General features: G+C 48.0%; 1 protein-coding gene across 6 annotated transcripts in view; it reads right to left on the bottom strand.

The window, feature by feature from the left end:
• The window catches only part of TNRC6A (trinucleotide repeat containing adaptor 6A), a 43,425-nt gene that overhangs the window by 4,183 nt on the left and 20,878 nt on the right, over window positions 1-18,364 (bottom strand). For 2 of the 6 annotated variants that reach the window (XM_050979996.1, XM_050979998.1), the window contains 16 exons: window positions 16,212-16,259; window positions 11,238-13,826; window positions 10,283-10,447; window positions 9,962-10,137; window positions 9,740-9,820; window positions 9,261-9,312; window positions 8,036-8,178; window positions 7,240-7,377; window positions 6,891-7,019; window positions 6,736-6,813; window positions 6,277-6,487; window positions 3,312-3,443; window positions 1,793-1,951; window positions 1,352-1,492; window positions 264-371; window positions 1-50 (listed from right to left, as the gene is read on the bottom strand). The exon at window positions 1-50 is cut by the window's left edge and continues 172 nt beyond it. In XM_050979996.1, coding sequence (XP_050835953.1) covers window positions 1-50; window positions 264-371; window positions 1,352-1,492; window positions 1,793-1,951; window positions 3,312-3,443; window positions 6,277-6,487; window positions 6,736-6,813; window positions 6,891-7,019; window positions 7,240-7,377; window positions 8,036-8,178; window positions 9,261-9,312; window positions 9,740-9,820; window positions 9,962-10,137; window positions 10,283-10,447; window positions 11,238-13,826; window positions 16,212-16,259 — 4,400 coding nt within the window. The remainder of the gene's footprint in view (window positions 51-263; window positions 372-1,351; window positions 1,493-1,792; window positions 1,952-3,311; window positions 3,444-6,276; window positions 6,488-6,735; window positions 6,814-6,890; window positions 7,020-7,239; window positions 7,378-8,035; window positions 8,179-9,260; window positions 9,313-9,739; window positions 9,821-9,961; window positions 10,138-10,282; window positions 10,448-11,237; window positions 13,827-16,211; window positions 16,260-18,364) is intronic. The other 4 variants (XM_050979997.1, XM_050980000.1, XM_050979999.1 and 1 more) reach the window with 4 other exon arrangements.

The raw sequence follows: 18,364 nt of genomic DNA, 5'->3' as shown, positions 1-18,364 counted from the left end.
AGTGACTGATCCAGGAGACCACGTTGATTTGGAATCACTGTTTCTGGCTACTAAGAGACACAAAAGACAGCCACAATCACTGTTGCTGCAGCCATCACCTTGCTGCAAAGAAAAGCTGCTAAATTAGGATAAAATCAAAACTGCTGCTTTGATATCAGTGAAGTTACCACACTGATGAGAGCTCAGCACTGCTTTTATTAACATCTATGATCCCCCTGGAGCACTGAAGGGGAAGGAGCCAGAACAATCCAAGCAGACATCACCTGAAGTGCTTTGTGCTGTACTGCTGAGGGAAACATTGTAGTTGGAGGCACGAATGGATGACCAGGCACTAGTTGAAGGCAGCGTGGTGTTCAAAGATGAGGATGACCCTGCAACAAAGAGAAGAGTCAGGCACAGCACAGCTTGTCACAAATGCAGTAGGATGAGCAGGCTTGGCTTGTGCACACTCAGGGGAGGGACGTGCACCCTCGGTCCCCTCCTCAGCCCACGGGCACGTGGTGGCAGCAGGAGAGCACAGCCCTGCATTCCTGCACGGCCAGGCTGCCAAGGCTCTGCTGCTCCCAGGGCCCTGGGCGTGCACAGCTGACATCAGCAGCACAGCCCACGCTCCTGGGACAGCCCCTGCCCTGCATCAGCACCAGGGCTGGGCCAAGGACGGGCTCCAGCCCTGATAGGAACAGCACGAGGGACAAACCAGGAGGGGAGCAAGGAGCAAACACAGGGGACAAACCAGGAGAGGAGCAAGGAGCAAACACAGGGGACAAACCAGGAGGGGAGCAAGCAGCAAACACAGGGGACAAACCAGGAAAGGAGCAAGGAGCAAACACAGGGGACAAACCAGGAGTGGAGCAAGGAGCAAACACAGGGGACAAACCAGGAGGGGAGCAAGGAGCAAACACAGGGGACAAACCAGGAGGGGAGCAAGGAGCAAACACAGGGGACAAACCAGGAGGGGAGCAAGGAGCAAACACAGGGGACAAACCAGGAAAGGAGCAAGCAGCAAACACAGGGGACAAACCAGGAGGGGAGCAAGGAGCAAACACAGGGGACAAACCAGGAGGGGAGCAAGGAGCAAACACAGGGGACAAACCAGGAGAGGAGCAAGGAGCAAACACAGGGGACAAAACAGGAAAGGAGCAAGCAGCAAACACAGGGGACAAACCAGGAGGGGAGTAAGGAGCAAACACAGGGGACAAACCAGGAGTGGAGCAAGGAGCAAACACAGGGGACAAACCAGGAGGGGAGCAAGGAGCAAACACAGGGGACAAACCAGGAGGGGAGCAAGCAGCAAACATCTGCATGACGGCAGAGGGAAGGCTGCACCCAGCTCCCCACAGGCTGAGCATACCACTGTTCCTGTCCCTGAGGTGGTCAACTTCCCGCACAGTATTAATTGAGAGATTGTTTATGACACTGCCAGGAGTGACGTAAGGGTCAGTTTCGGGGTCGATGTTTGGATAACCTTTCCATGGCTCACCAGGGCGAAACTCTAGGAATACAGATGCAGGAAAGAAGCTTATTTTCACTGTATTCTTAAAAAGGAAACAGCTGTCCAAACAATACATCTCCTAATGACTGAAAACCCAAAACCCTTTAAGCATTTAATTTGCTTGATTTAGCCATCACTCTATTAATTGAATTCCTGGTTTCTCTGGCAGACACCCTTCTCTCTGTACAGCAAAGCTGCCATTCTCCATTCCCACCAGCTGAGAGCACCCCTGGTGCCCTCCTGCAGCGGCTGCAGCCCCAGGAGAGGTGGTGCCCAGCAGGGAGGGAGGGCAGGCTGTACCTGGGGGCCAGTTAACACTGCTAGAGCCATTAGGCGATTTGGCACGGGGCCAGCCGTCCCCAATGGAGCCGGGAGGACTGGCTGGGGAGTTACTGCTGTTCAGGAAGTCGTAAGGAACAAACGGAGAATCCTCCAGCCTAAAACCACTTGAAATAGCACCTGAGCAAGGGGAAAAAAAAAGAAAAAAAAAAGCAGTCAAATATTTTTCATGGCTGGTTTTTATATCCCTGTATAAATGCATATAAAATCATGCCCTTGTAAATCATCAATGAAATATACAGCAGCACACTGTCCTGTGATGCCAAGTTATACTGGAGATCACGCAGGAGTGCATAACTCAAATGAAATATGTCTGAGTGATTCAGGAGAAAACTGTATGAACAATCCCCCATGCAGCCCTTCACTAAAGCAGTACAAATATTCAAAGTAACACGTGTTCAACTCAAGGAAAGTATTAATTCCAGAGGTAAGAGCATTCTGTGGGACCCATTTGACCAAGTGGGTTCTGTGGTGGGAGAGCTCATGAAAGAAACAGCTACAACCTGTGAAGAATCTTTAGCTACTGCAAAGCTCTGTAGATTCTATTCCTGTTCTTGGGAGGCAAAGAAAAAAAATTTAAAATCCCTGGAGACAGAGAAAGGAATGGTTTAAAGTTACCAGACAGCAAAGCCAGTTCTGCTACAGTTCTGAGGGAACCAGGGATTGCATGAGACACAGAAATTCCTGTCTCTGGTCAGAAAGCATCACCTGCAGGTAAAGCAACACCACCACTGCCTGTGGCAACAGTGGGAGGGGGTCAGCAGGGCAGCTGCAGGGATGGCCACTACCAGAGGCAGCTCGGAGCAGCAAAGCAGCTGATGCACCTAAAAATACCCCGACACTCTGAGACTGAGCAGTAACAGGAGACTGGGGACATTTATAACTATCTTTAGACACAGATTCCTGGGCCATAGACTCGAATTTTAACTGGATGATTTCAAGCAACTGAAACAGCTGAAATGTCATATGAATCTTGATTAGTGGAATGAAACATGAAGCAACCAAGCTCACCTCCTCTGAAAACAAGGACAGCAATGGTACCAAGTCTAGCCCTTCTAAGCTCTTCCCAATTTTAGAATGCAAACACAGACATCCATAACCAAAACCTGCCTGTAAAAATGCCAGCCATGCTCAGAATGTGGTAAATCCCCCAAAATCACCTTAGGACAGAAGGATGGTGGGAGAGAACACTTGAAAAACCAAGCTTTTGGCTCAAAAATATATGAAACATTCCACTGGAGATTAAGGTAAAGCTAGCAGCAAGTCACAGTTACAGAAAAGTCTGGTTAAAACATGAGTTCTGTAGAATGTTTCTACTAATCTCATCACAAGATCCTTCTGTGAGCACAGTCAGCAGAGCTGTGGCTGCTGGGTAGACAAGCAGCAGGCTGGCACAGACAGAAAGTGCCCCAGGAGCTGTAGCACAGCCCCACAGACACTGCAGAGCCCAGAACCCCGAGGGGGGCTGCAGTGCACATACCATGTTTGCTGGAGTTCTGATCTAGGGATGTGTTCATAGAAATGCTGTCGACTGTCGTCCACTTCCTCAGCCGAGACTGTGGCTCTTTAATACTGCTCATATCCAGGTTTACATTCAAGTTTGAGTTCATTCCTGAAAGCACACACAGCTCATGAGATACACACCAGAGCTCTCCCTCTGCTCCTCGCCACGGCTGCCCCAGAAAGCACTGAAGAGCACGTTGCCATGGTTATGTCATGCTTCAAGTCTCTGCTTCTGAGGAACATTCTAGCACTGAGACCAGGGAACTCTCTGCACACAGAAGCTAAGCTGAGCAATGCAAAGCACTCCCAAATTCTCAGCTCATGTCCTCATGCAAAAATGTCAGTGGAAGAAGACATTAGGAAGTTAAGAGAAACTAAAATGTAAATACCTAACATAGGGGGCAAACAGAACTGCTCCTGATCTGCTCTAGCTGTGGTCTGTACTTCAGAGGTTTTTCTCCCAGAGAATCGAGACAATGCCAACCCAAAGCCACTCAAAGACCTGGGAGAACCAGGCTCTTCTGGGCTTGGACAACATGCCCACGTTTTTGACCTTGGCGTGCCTGCTCCCCTTCCAAGTCTGTGAGAATCCTGAACTCACAGCTCTACCTGGTACCTTTCCAGCCCTTCAGATCTGTTTACTTATTTTCTGAAAACAAACCACTATAAGAGTTTAACTTGAGAACAGAGACATACAGGGAACTTCTCAAATGTCTCCTAGAAACACCTCCCTTCAGCACTGGGAACAAGGGCTTCCCCTTGCTCCTAAGTGCACATGCACAGCCATAAAGAAACTGGTTTACTTTTTGAGAGGCTTTTGTTTGTTTTTCTTAAAGGCATGAACAAGAGCTGATGCCAGAAAAGCCTCCTCTTGAAATGCCTCATGAAAAGTGCTTGGAACAGGATGGAGTTTTAAGAAATACAACAACTATCAATAGCTCCAACAGAAAAAAAGGGAATGTCCAGCTGATCCTGTTTCTGACACCTCCCTCTGGCATTTTGCTGTTGTCAGAGCAGTAACCCTGCACCACAGCAACCTTCCTTCTACCTTTGGAGAAGCTGCAGAGCTCTGAGAGAAGGGTTAGAAAGAGCCCAGGCTGGCAGAGAGGCCCATCTGAGACCAGGCCAGTGCCAGCCCCCAGCAGGCACAGCTCTGTCACAGCTCTGTGTGGGACATGTGTGGGCTGAGTGATGGACACCAGCCCCTGGACATAATCCATCATTTAAACACTCTTCCCAGAAGTAATTCTTCATTTCCTACTGTGGAAGACTCTATATTGGTTACATAGCTATACTGTTAGTTAAAGTATACTCAGTACTAGTTATTAGTTCTATCAGTTATACTCACTATAAAGGTTGTTTTTATTAATAGAAATACTTCATTCTATAATGAACTGGGATGTGACTGCAGAATGGCCAGGGAGAGAAAAGGATGCTCTGGGTGAGTGTCTAGTGAATCCTGACAAATCTCTTCCCTGAAATGGAAGCAGAACCTCTTGCTCTCCTTGCTGGGGCTCCTGACACTGGTATGGGAACACAGAGAAAACAACAAATCCAAGGATTTTCCAGGAGACAGCTGGGCAAGGTGAGCTGCCTCTGGCACAGCCACACCACCACGCTGCACTGGGAGCTTGGTGACACCAGCTTTCCTCTGCCCTCAGTTCTTCTGGGGGGAGAAATTCCAGCAACATGCTTTTCCTGCCCTTAAGCCTTTATGTGAGGACTGAGGGTGGCTCTGTGTGCTGGGCAGAGGGACCCCAGAGAATTCCAGACTCCTGAGGGATCTCAAAGCAACCTCACACATCCTGCAGGCTCCTGAGCCGTGGCCATGACCCATGTGAGAGAGCAGCTGTGGGGCAGGACACAACAATTCCAGCTCAAGGAATGAGCACAAAGGAGCCTGACCTGGGCAGGAGCAATCCCTCAGCAGAGTCTGGTGAGAAGGGGAAATATGCCTTTCCTTAGGGCTAACACAGCGTGTCCAATAGCTAAAAACTTCCTTTGCATGCCTTGCCCTTGAATGAAAGCAGAACTGGACACTGATGCCAGCCATCACCAGCAGCTCTGAAACAGCAGCCTGGACTTGAGGCTGGCCACAAGCCACCCCCAGTGTGGCACTGTCCTGGCCAGTGCCACTCTGCCTGCAGGCACAGGGACCTCAGCTGCATGTCCAGGAAACAAATTGCCCTGCAGAGGCCAATGAGAATGCAACCAGCCCAACAGAAATGACCCAAGTAGAATAAAAGAGAAGAAAAGCAAAAATGAGGGGCAGGAAATAAATGGGGGTAAGGAACAGAGGTAAATGGTAAACAGCTGTAGTAAGATAGCATTAAAAAGGGACCTAAAGTAAGAAGAAAATATACAAGCCTGGAATTTCTGAAGTAGAAATTGGACAGAAGCCTGAAAATGTAGGGAGAAAGAAACAGGAGATGTTTGTATTTATAAATGTTCAGACATTTTGCCTAATGAGACAACAATTCTTTAAAAATACAAAGCCAAAAGCTTTCTCTGCTGGACAAAACCACTAACAGGCAAAGTGACTGTTTTACCTTTGCAATTCTAGAGCCATTGAAGGCATTTCTGAAATCCCAAGAAATGTGTCTACATCAATGGATTCTTTGCATGGATTCTACTTCTTGAAGTCCTTTAGCTCCAGGAATCAGGACTTGGTATCACCCTGGGGATCCAGGGGACAAAAGGAGCACTAAAAGGAGCCTGTCATTCCTCAGGACTGTGAAGTATTCTGCACTGAAACACGGACATTCACTGGGAATGAGTGTACTTGGGGAAAAGTTATTTAGTGAGCAAGGGTAACCCCCCACAGAACCACTACTCCACTGAAACAGGCAATACTGACAGGGTTACAGTCATTTTCCAGGAGGAGGCACGGGGAAAAGCAGGGCTGTGTGTCACACAAACACCAGCTGCTGCAGGGCACCCACCTAGAGGGAAGCTGCTGAATGCATTGATTGGTGAGGGCCCTTTCTGCAGCTCAGGAGTAGTGTGGGGCATGACATTCTCAAGGAAGGATTTCATGGAGGGCTGATGGAGTGACTGCTGTTGAGAGGGTGGAGTTTGCTGCTTCATTAACAGGTTTGGATCAAGCTGACGGGACTGTTGCATCATCTGTTGCTGCATACTAAGAGATCGACCCTTAAAAAAAACAGAGCAGTTACAACACCAATGAGCAAAAGCTTTTCCACGTTCTGAGAAAGAGGGTGAGCTGCACCTTGGAACCCTGTGCATGCTGCACAGCCAAACCCCAGCACCCAGCCCCTCCTCTAAAGCTCCAACTCCGTCCAGCCCTGCACACCTCAGTGCGAGGCACAGCAAGAAATGCAGCTCAGGATGAAAAGCAGCTCTCAGGAGAGTCTGAGAGGTGAGTGAGGAGGTCTCTTTACCTGCTGCTCCTGCTGCTGCCGACCCCCTGAAGGCACACTCCTCTGGGGCTGTGCCTTCTGCTGCTGAGCCAGCAGCCGCTGCGAGACACGCCAGGGTTAGAGCAGGACACAGCACCAGCCCCAGCACCCACGGCCCACAGCCAGCCCCAGCTCACCTGTAACTGGGAGATCTGGGAAAGCTGGTTTAACTGGGACAGTTGATTCAACATGGCTACCTGTTGTGGGCCAAAAAGTGGGCTCAGGCCACCGCTGTTTGGTGCATACTTCAGTAATGATACTGGAACCTGCAACACACACCAGGGCCAAGGGCAACTGTAAGGGCTCTCCTCAGGCCAGAACATGCAGAATTCTATAACCTCTGCTCAACAGATGCCTGGCTTCATCAAGCCAAATATGCTCCCAAATATTTGCAGAATAAATATCAGCGACACCAACAAACAAGGAACAGTTTTCTGAAGCAGCATTTGGATAGTTCATACACAGAGTGTTTTCTGTATCACTTACCTGAGGGGATAGTAATGGAGGAGGCACTTGAGCACGTGGATTAGGCTGAGATGAATTAAGAGGTTGTGCTGGAGGCTGCTGCATGCTCCTGGGCTGTGCTGCTATATTCCCAACACCAAACACACTGGGATTGCCATTCTGGGGGAAGGATGGGCAGTCAGTGACAGAAAACCTCTTCTGCTGCTTCTCCCACCCCACACATTTCAATCACAAGTCAAACACGTATCAATTACACAGGTAGCCACAACGTTACATCAAAAGGCATTAAACGCAGTAAGTAACACACCAAGGATATGCACACAGCCTTACCTGTCTAACAGAATTCAAGCTTTGCATACCCAGCCCTGCTAGGGAGCCCAGGGCTTGGTTAGGTAGTGCATTATTTGAAGGGGGAAGCTTCATGTTTTGATTGGACATAAACTGCATGTTTTGGGACTCGTCTGCTACAATGCCATCCTGATGGGACAGACAAACCGAGGCGCAACAACCAGCCAGCAAGCAAGCAGAAGGGAGAAACCATTGCAGGAGCAGAAGGGAAGAGTCACAGGACAGTCCAGCACCAGCAGGAAATAGGCAGAAAACAAAAGAGATCAGGTTAGTCATCGGCACCGCCAAGGGCTACAGAGAGTGCTTAGTTCTGTGCATCAGTGAGTTAACAAGAACAGATCGATGGCATGGATGAACCTGCCAGCCCTCAGCCCCCCTGCAGCTCCTGCAGAAGGCTCAGGAGCACACAGGTCACTGCTCAGGACACAGTGAGGGAGCTCAGCAGCCTCCCCAGCGAGACCCGACTGACCTTATCGAAGTAAGGACCGCGATCCATGGAAGACTCTTTGGGAATTTGGGGACGAGAACCGGGGCCTTTTCCAACCACACGATTGTAATCTCCCACGCCCAGGCCGTGCTTGTCCATCTCCATCCTCTTGTCCTGCAGTAACCCTGGGCACAGAGAGCTGCCTGCTCACCCTGGGCTCTCCAGCCACACCAACACCAACACCAGAGTGCTGGGGAGCTGAGCTGAGCCTACCCTGGACACACAGCACCCCAGCTGTGCCTGTCCTGGACACACTGCACAGCCCTGAACACACAGCACCCCAGCTGTGCCTGTCCTGGACACACAGCACCCCAGCTGTGAGAGGAGACCCCCTGCACACAACTGAGGTGTGGAATCACCACCAACACACTTTGCAAGGCTTCACACAGATATTGCTGTCAGCTTGCTCTTAAAACCAGGAATGTATAATTGTTTAAACCTGCAATAACTTCAATATCAGGCTTGCCATTAATACTGAAATCTAAAGCCCAAAGAACAACTCCTTGACCCAAAAGACTATGAGCCCTAAAATAAAAATACCCAGTTTTGAAGTGGAATAAGGAGAGAGTAGCTACACTAAAAACTACAATGCTGCAGTTAGCTTTAGTTAAACATTCTATCATCACAGTATACTGTAATTAATGTATTAAGAATTATCTTTCATTTGCTACAGAAATCCTAACAGTGAATGGAATCAAATAAACTGTAACTGCTCCCAAGTAATTTTTCACTGAGTTTTAAACATTTCTAAAATAGCAGTTCAGTCTTAATGCAGTTCTTAGAACTGAACACATGTTTCCAAGAATGAACCCAATGAGCCAGTGTGGGATTTGGTATGTTTCTGTTTATACCCAGTGGAGGTGCCCAGAGGGCAATCAAGATATTTATATTACAAGGAACAAACCCACCACACCCTGAAAACATCCTCTCATGTCAGTTTAACATATATAAATATGGATAAGCTTAGCTTGATACGTGGCCAGTATTCCTATAGCAACCAGGTGATTCTGTGTGCAGCATTACTCACACACACAAATACTCTTCTCTACAAGGACATTCCTTTTCTTTAGGGAAATATATACTTAACTACATATAGCTATATATACACTACATATCATTTCAAAAATGTAATTTACTGAAGGATATAAGGTAAAAGAGAGTATAGAAGAAAAAGCAATAAAGCCCAGCTTGGTTCTACTGTTCTTACCTCCAGACATGTCCATCTTATTGCTCTGTATGGTTTCTTCTGGTGATTCTCTCTGAAGTAATAAAATAAATCACAGTTATTTAATTTTTAAGATAAAACAAAGAGATTCCTGCACACTATTACAATTCAAAACTGCAAGAAAAAAATCAATCAGGTGCTACTTTAAAGCATTTCCTCCCTTGAGTTGCTATCCAGTCAAGAACAGGTTCCCCCACCAGAACTCCTAGTAAATGCAGTAAAGCATCAGGCTATGGGATGAATACCTGGGTAGTGGTTACAAAACCACTTTTCATCAATAAAGAGCTCTTTTTGCAATAAGAATGCACAGAAAAAGGAACGATGGGTGACAGGGGAGACAAACACAAGTAAAAAGAAAACCATGATGAAAATGAACACTTGGCCATTGAGCATTTCAATGTCTGCACATTGTAACAAGCCCTGTGGAAAGGCAGCAAAGCCAGACAGAGACAAATACTTACTGAAAAACTGAGATTTGTGAATTGCTTAATGAATGGATTGATCCATGTTTCATCTTGCTTATTTCCACCTTTCATCATTCCCTTAAAAACAGAAAGGAATTCCTGTGATACTCAGATCCGACTTTAACCACATCACCACGTGTTAAGAATGAAAAGTAAAGTGTCATGTGTAAGTGCAGTAATCAGAGATGACTGCCAGCCTTGCCCTGGGCTGCTCCTCACCTTTGTGGGCATTTTCTTCATGTAGGGTGGCCAGTTCAGCGAGGGGTTCGCTTCTTGTGAGGAACTGCTGTTCCACATTCCAATCTCCACATCCTCCTCTTCCTCCCAGCTGGTCTGACGACTGCCACTCAATGGCATGTCATCTCCACACCAACTATCTTGCATAGATTTAGGCCCTGGTGGTGAAAGAACCCAGCAGTGAACATTCCAGTAGCAGCTCCACCACACAGCTCGATGCCTACTGCAAGGTAAAAACCCCTGGAAAACACCAAGCCTCCAGAGAGGGATTTCAGCCTTCCCAAGCACGCTGAGAGCACTCACCAGGCTTGTTTGGAGGCTGCTGCCCAAGGGAAGTGTTTCCCCAGCCCGAGGTGCCTCCTGCATCGCTGACAGGCTCTCCCCAGCTGGTCCCAGTGTCCATGGGCTTGCCCCACGCCGCTGTCCCGTTATCCACAGTGGTGGCTGGAGCAGAAGGCTCTCCCCAACCTTGGCAAAGCAGGGGGAGTTATTGGCATCGTTCTGAACAGGGCTCTAGAGCTACCTAAAGAGACTCGAGTGTTTTGCCTTTTCCATATGCTTAACATACAGTAAAAAGCACATATTTTCCTTTTGTGTGAGGGTCATTGTTACAACTGCAAGCTGTTCCATTAATAAAAATAATCACAAGAATACAAATTTTGTATTTACAGAATTACATTCTGATAATACAAATTTCTAAGATATTAATCTAAGAGCTGCTCGTTACATGTAACTGACCCTATCTGGCACTTAAAAAGAGACACAGCATAAAATATTTCCTATATCCCATTAAGTTCCTCTCCAAAATCATTATTCACTGGTCATGAAGCTACAAGACCAGAAAGTCTGATACCAAATCCTTATAAACCCATCACCCCTCATTCTGTCCTGCACAAGCTCAACATGCTTCTTTTTTTTTTAAGCCTCATTGGCAAAATTAGATTTTATCTGGTTTAGAATCATTTAGGAAAGTATTTCAATCCTCAGATACTATTTTGAGTATTTTCCCTGTGTTCCCACTCCCCAGAAGTCAAGCAGAGCTGTTTAGCCCTTATTACTGCAGTTATTTAAAACTAGAGCAGATCTCCCAGTCTGTACAAACACATTGATGCTCTGTGACAATGCTGTTCATTTCTTTAACAAACAGAAACTGTACTTCATTGCCACTTTGCAACTAAAACAGTGTTCTAAGAAGCAAGACTAAAAAAGAGCTTTATAGTCACTAGAAAACACAAGTTTGGGTAAAAGCCAGGCTTACCAGAACCCGAACTGCTCTCCTTGCTAGACATGGCACTTGAAGGCAGTAGCTGCGGATGTACCTGTGCTTGCTGGTCTGAACTGCTGCTACTGTTAGGGACATTTTTATTCCACATATTCACATTTTTGTAGTTGTATTTGCTCGGATCACCCCAAGCAGAAGTTCCATCATCAATCTCCATCTTGCGGCGAATGGATTCGGGGGATGGCTCCTCCCAGCCCGTGGGCTCCTCCTCCTTGGCTGGGGCTGGCATTGGCCCCCCCAGCCAGCCCGACCCCGGGGGCTTGTTCGTGGCAGATGGGGCTCCCCAAGAGCCAACATCTTGTTTGTTCCACTCGGGAGAGTTGATTGGCTTTGACGAGTCCCCCCAGACTTGAGGCTGATTGGATTTCGGAGGGTCTCCCCAGCCCTGGCTCTGGTTGGACTTTGCAGGCTCATCCCATCCTGAAGAGTTGTTTGGGGTCGCATTGTTGCCTCCCCAAGTAACAGAATTTGATTTACCCGGCTCATTCCAACCAGACACCGACCTGTCGCTGTTGCTGCCTCCAGAACTGGATTTCTTTGCCTCACCCCAGTGGTTACTTCTGGAGTTTTCACCCCAGCTATCACCAGCAGACACTGCCCAACCCTGGCTGGCCTTCTGTCCATCTCCCCATCCCTGCTTCATCTTCGGCGTGTCATTCCAGGACGACTTTTCTTCTTTGCCACTTCCCCATGATTGATTGCTCTTGACCATTACTGTAGCAGCAGAATCTTCTTCCCACCCCCCTTGGCTGTTTGACCCTTTGGAGTCTCCCCACCTAGTAGCAGACTTTGGATCTCCCCACCCCGATACAGATGAGGTATCGTTATTATTAGGGCTAGGTCTATCCACACACCCCCCTGAGCTGGAAGTCTGTGTCACAGAGCCCCCCCAGGCCTCTGTCCCATTGTCAGTTTTTCGTTCACCCCTCGGCGATGTTTCGGTGTCCCAGGCAGTGTTCTGTTTGATTGGAGTCTGTCCCCACCCGGAGTTGGAAAGGACACGCGGATCTAGGTCAGTTCTGTTCACTATGCTTTGGAGTAACGTGTGCTGGTCAACTTTCCTCCTCTCTCGGTTCTGGCCCTCGGTAGCTGCTCTGTCCTCGTGGCAGCCGGCGCTCTCCGAGCTCCCCTCGCTGTCCCCCGTACCTGGTTTGGCCCACGTGCTGCTCTGCTCAGCCATCTGGGAGGCAGCAGAACTCTGGCTGCTGAGCTCCTCCTCCTCAGTAGACTTCCATCCATTTGTAAACTTCCTGCTGTTTCCATTGACGCCCTCATTGGAATGCTGACTGCCGGGCAGCTTGCTCCATTCCCCGTTGGACATGTTGGTGCCGGCGCTTTGTGCGGGGCTGCCCCATCCTCTCCTGCTCCCGCCGGCGCTCGCGCCGCTCCCGTTTCCCCACGGCACGTTCTGGGAGCCGACGGCCCCTGCCTCCCACACCCCTCCGCCTTTATTCCCGTTGATTTGAAAGTTAGTGCTGCCGGGCCCGCTGCCGCCCGGCTGCATTAGAGTTGCATTCACAGTGTCACCATTAGCTTGGCTGTTTGGGCCTGGACATTTGTCTCCAGAGTAACTAGAGCCATAGGCACCCCAGGTAGTACCGTAAGAGCCGCCGGTTTTGGCCTCCCCGTTGCTCAGGTGAGAGATGGAAGTGCCGTTTGCCACCGGAGAGGCCTGAATCTGAGAATGATTCATTGTGCTCACGCGCCAGGCCCCGGGCCCTGCAGTGCTGGGCAGCTCGCTCATCTGCACCGAACCAGCAGAGTTTGGTAAACTAGAGGTCATAAAGTTAGTAGTGTTATTTGGTCCATTCATTTCAGTGTTAAGGTTTTGAGGTTGCCCACTGAATGAAACATTCCTTGTACCATTTACTTCAGAATCACAACTTTCCTGAAGGCTTCCCCAGGAACCGTGGGCCGAGCCACCCACTTTCGAGTTAATACTCTGGCTGTTGGCCATCTGACCTATGGTACTGCACTGAATGCTTGTGCCAGGACTCCCACTCCCCACGGACCCTTTCAGGGCATGTCCACTGTTCTCCAACACGGACCAGGCACCATGGTTGCCATTTGAATTCAAAGTGCTTGGATTTAACCCTCCATTTGATGAAGAGCTTATGGTGCCCCAAGCATTCATTCTATTGTTGCTACTTTCAGATTTGCTGTCAGGAGCATCCACAGAAACTTGACATGTGCTTATTATGGACCCATGGGACAACCCCCAGGGCCCATTAATACTTCCATTGCCCACATTATTGCTGTTGCTACCAACCACAAACTTGTTCTGAGCCCCGTGCCCGAGGCCGTTGCGAATGCCGTCGCCCTCTCCTGCCGCGCTCCCTGAAGCCATGATCACGAGGTTCCGCTCCGACCCAGAGCTGGAGGCAGAGTCAGTGTCCATACATTCTGGAGTCAGCTCTGGGTCACTGCCAGTGATTGATGGCCATGCTTCTTTGTCAGAGCCGTCTACGATAACTTTATCCCAGTTTGTGCTGGAGTCACTATTTGAAGAGACTGGTCCCCAGTGAGAATTTTCATAATGGGATCCTAGACCACTGTGGTTCAGATCTAGAATGAAGAAGGAAAGCCCAAGAGCATTATTATCAGTTTAGTATTATTACTTCATTAAGCAGAAGAGGGGAAAAAAATGTGTAAAGACATTAAGCCAGGAATTATTTTGCTTATTATTTTGCTTCTGTTAAAGCTACAGTCATGGAAAGTGACAGAGAAAGCTCAAAGTACAGCTGCCCAAAGGCTGCCAGGCACCATCCAGAACATCTCCCAGCATGCAGAGCTGCTCTCACAAAAACCTCAGAAAACTTTAGACTCCTAAAAGTCTTTTTCTTCAACAAAAATGTTTTTTAAAAGGATACTCTGTATCACCATATACAAAGTATTTTCTAAAACACAGATACATATTAAAAACCACAATAGTAAATAAAACCCGAAGACACACTGAAAGGCAGAAATTCCAAGAGGGCATGGCCCTGGCCCAGCAGTACCAAGTGCTGTGTGACTGCAGCCAGAGAACACACACCCTCCCACCCCTGCTACAGATGTTGTATAGCAGTCCTCAGTACAAGTTATTCAAGGTATTTTCTTTTTTACAATAACAGCTTGGCACAAAAAGCACAAGACCCATCTCAAGTTCTGCTTTCAGAATGCACTGATGCACAAGCCTATTTTTAATTAATTTTTAATCAATATCAATATTACTCATCCTACAGTGAACCAGAACTGAGTGCAAGAGCCTGGCTGCCAGAGCTGGAGCAGCCCAGAGCAGGGATCACCCCATGCTCCTCAGCCCCTGGCACATCACGGAGAGGAACAAGGATGGAGGCCCAGCAGTTTGGACCAGGAGGAGAGGCAAAGCCCTTGGCAGGCAGACAGAGTGCTGTGACAGTGTGTGGCAGCTGCACAGTCCTGGAGAGCCACCACCACCCTTGGGAGAGCAGGGATTTGGCTGAGCATAACCCAGAGCCTGCCCCTTCGTGTGGCACCACAAGGACACGGCCGTGGCTGAACAACTGCCCAAAACTTCAGGGTTTCAGCTCTCACCCCAGTATTCTAAAAAAGGACATTAAACCTGCACTAAGGGACTGGTCAAAGAGCTGTGTGCACTCGTGGGAGCGAGAGAACCAATGGCACAGAACAAGATCCTGATCACACAAACACCATCCCAGCAACAGCGTCCCTTTTAAAAGCAACACGAAGGCACACAGATGGCAAACAGCCTGAATTCAGCACTGAGAGATGCAGGTTAGGACTACAAGTCAGAGGGAAATGGTAAAACAACCTCTAATTTGCACAGCAGCAGAACACATGAAGAAATGGGTATTTATTCCAATTCTGTTACCCGAATTTAGCTGCAGTTTGTGCAGAGCTGATCCACAAGCAGCATGCAGTGATTAACTTCCACTCAGCTGAATTTCTCCCACTATTTACAAAACCACTTAGACCAACAGTCCTTCTCCTGGACATAAACGTGTCAGTGATGTCTAGCACGAGCCACTGCTCTGGAACCTCACAGCTCGTGCACTTCAAACACTGAGCAAGCAGATACCAGCTCTGACTTTTTGTATCTGGCAGAGACCACAGAACACCCTCAAAACTGAAAAATGACATGTGACAACACCCTGCATTTGGTGCACAGCACAAGGAGCCAGAACAGCCCACTCTTGCTTTTCTTCCCAAAACTATTTAAAGTTGCAACTGAACTTTTGCTGCTTAAATCCTTGACAAAAAAAACATTTACACAAACCCGAGTTTCTTAAAATTCTGTAATCTGCTAAGATTGCTTTCAGTAATTTTTAATTTAATGCTTTCCAGCTATGAGTTATCCTGCAGGAAACATTTGCAAAAAACTGTATGTATTTTAAAAAGCAGCTTGTCATCACATGGGCTAAATAAACAGGATTGAGAAGCGTAAATTATGAAATACCTGAATCTTGCACCCTCTGCCTCCTTTTCCTGCTCCAGCACACCTGGCACCCCCAGGCTGTCAATACCATACCTTGCCAATCACTGCACCTTTGGGCCTTATGAACAAATGCATTTTAGTAAATACAGTCCTGAGCTTTTAGCAAACAATCAAGACATGATCTCCTCCACAGTGTGACACGTCTCTGATGGGAAACACAAGCTTGCACAGGTTGTTCAATACCATAAGAGGCAAGTCAGCATGGAAGCATAAACGTAAAAAAAACCCCAGTACCTTAATGCTAAGGTGACAAAAACTCTTAGTATGAATTCTGACTTAATTAGAAATGTTAAACCAAATTAGTATGCGATGGCACAGAGAAAGTGTTCTGCAGTCATTCACACACCCATGCCAATGAAAAGCATAAGCCAAAGAATAAAAACAAAAATCAAAAAAAACCAGACAAAATAGTGTGAAACATGTAACCAGCACAAACACGGAGTGCAAAAGCAGGTGAGATGCAAGTAGCTAACCTGACTGGTTAGGGGAGTGGCTCACCAAGTCCCGAATGGGAGGCATGCCTACAAAAAAAAAGCAAGAAAATCACAGAAGTGTTACTTCAGCAAATGAGAGAACAGCCCCCAAAGCACTCAGTGCTGTAAACCCAGTCCTTGGATGCCTTTGTCAGGACAGGTTTCTCTCAGAGCCAGCTCAGTCTCACTGTCTAGTCTGAATCATATTCCCCACACAGGGAGCAGGGACGTGGCTACAAACTCAGCCTGGGGATGTGAGACTTAGCAATTCTGCTGCTTTTATGACACATTTCAATTACAACCTACTTGTTACACATTTGGCATTTAATGAACCAATTTAATGCATCCTTAAAAGTTTGATTTATACAAAAAAGCGGATATAGTCAGGGAAACCACAACCAGTTCATTTCGGACTGTACTGACTAAGAAGTTGAGCAGTCAGCCCTGAAACTTCAGCAAGTTCCTCTCCCCTCTCTGAACAGCACATCTGCTCCACCTCCAAGCCAGGACTCTGCTGCCTGACTGAGCAAACAGCAGCATCTGAGCATGGCCCAGCTCTGACTGAACCTAAGCACAGGCACAATCCATCATCTGCCCCCGTCACATCCTGCTCCTCCCCTGTGCCACTGTAAGAACCAAACTTCATCTTCCAAACCCACAAATTCCACAGCTGGAGACCTGTTACACCGAAGGCCATGTTCCCCAAATGAATCCAACCTTCATCACCACTCACTGCAAATCCCAACTGCTCCCTTCTTCCCTGAGTGCCCCAAGAGCTGAGAGCCACCCCCAGGTTATTGGAGGCACCTTTTGCTCCCAAGGGCTCTGGCTGGGACACAACTTTGTGGCTCTGCTGTGAGATGCACCAGGACAAAGGCAGATGGGAGGAATCCAAACTGGAGCCCTGCCAGGAGCCCAGTCCTGCTCTCCTGCTCAGCTCTGGCCACAGCCAAAGCAGGTACTGCTGGAAATACTTCAGTTTATAGTAATAAATCTTTGCACTGTGGAACAGCCACCTGGTTATCCCAAGGAGTTCCAGAGCAGAGGTGAGCAAACACCAGGGCAGCAATCAACCCTGCCCTTCATGCCAAGTTTGCACATGGGCCATGTCAGTGAGGACAACAACTAAACTGGGAATCAAAGTGTCCTGATAAAGAGCTACTTAGGAGATTTCTAAAAATAACCATCTTGGCACTGGCCTGGATCTGTTTCAGAAGCACTACGAGCCATGAGCTTCATTTATGTGTCTCTACTAAAACAACATGCCAAATGTCCTAAAAACAGCAGGAAAAGCCCAGCCCACAGGTATCCCTTCTTCAGCTTTACTTCTAGACAAAGCACGTTGATTTTCCAAAGAGGAGACAACTGTTCACACAAAACACAAGTAAAGAGACGGGGTTCAGACCACTGATATAATTAAAAAATTCTCCAATACCAACAACTTAAAATCTTAGTGTGCCCAGGGCAATTAAGGACTTTAAATTGAGCAGTATCTGCCTGCACCACCTGGCTTTTACAAAGCACCTACCAAACCATTCCAACACAGCTGAACTGGGGAGAGATCCTTTCAGGAATTACACACAACCCACAGCCATTCCCAGCTCCAGCAGTTCTGACTCAACACTTGAAGCCCCAGTTTTTCTTTTAGCCCTAGAACACAGATCAATCCCAGTAGCCACAGATTTATCCATGGATGTCCTGCCCATGCAAGCCACCTACAGATCTGTCAAATGTCATGAGATTTTGGGCTCCAGAGGTAACACAGACAGTGCCTGGAGCTGCTGGTGGAGGCTGAAAGAGGAAGCAGGGAGAGTGGGTGAAACTGAGAGAGGCAAATGACAGCTGCATTTCCTCTCAGACACAAAGGTGGCAGAAGCCATCAGCCCTGCTGGACAGGGCCTCCCCCACCTCACCAGCGCCAGACCAGAGCTTGAAACAGAAACATCATCTGCCTTTCCATTATCATCATCTTGTCTGTGTTTAGGAAAGAACATGACAACACATCCAAACCAGCTGTTATTCCTGGTTATTCCAGGGAAGGAGACCTTCCAGGCACACACACAGCACCAAGAAAGGAGACCTGAGTGCCCAGCCTCAGATGGCAGCTCTGAGCTCTCCTGGGACACTCAGGAACAGAGCTCTGGCAGGAGCTA

Source organism: Serinus canaria, chromosome 14, assembly GCF_022539315.1.
Source record: "Serinus canaria isolate serCan28SL12 chromosome 14, serCan2020, whole genome shotgun sequence".
NCBI lineage: Eukaryota > Metazoa > Chordata > Aves > Passeriformes > Fringillidae > Serinus > Serinus canaria.
This window is presented reverse-complemented; position numbering and strand designations above follow the sequence as displayed.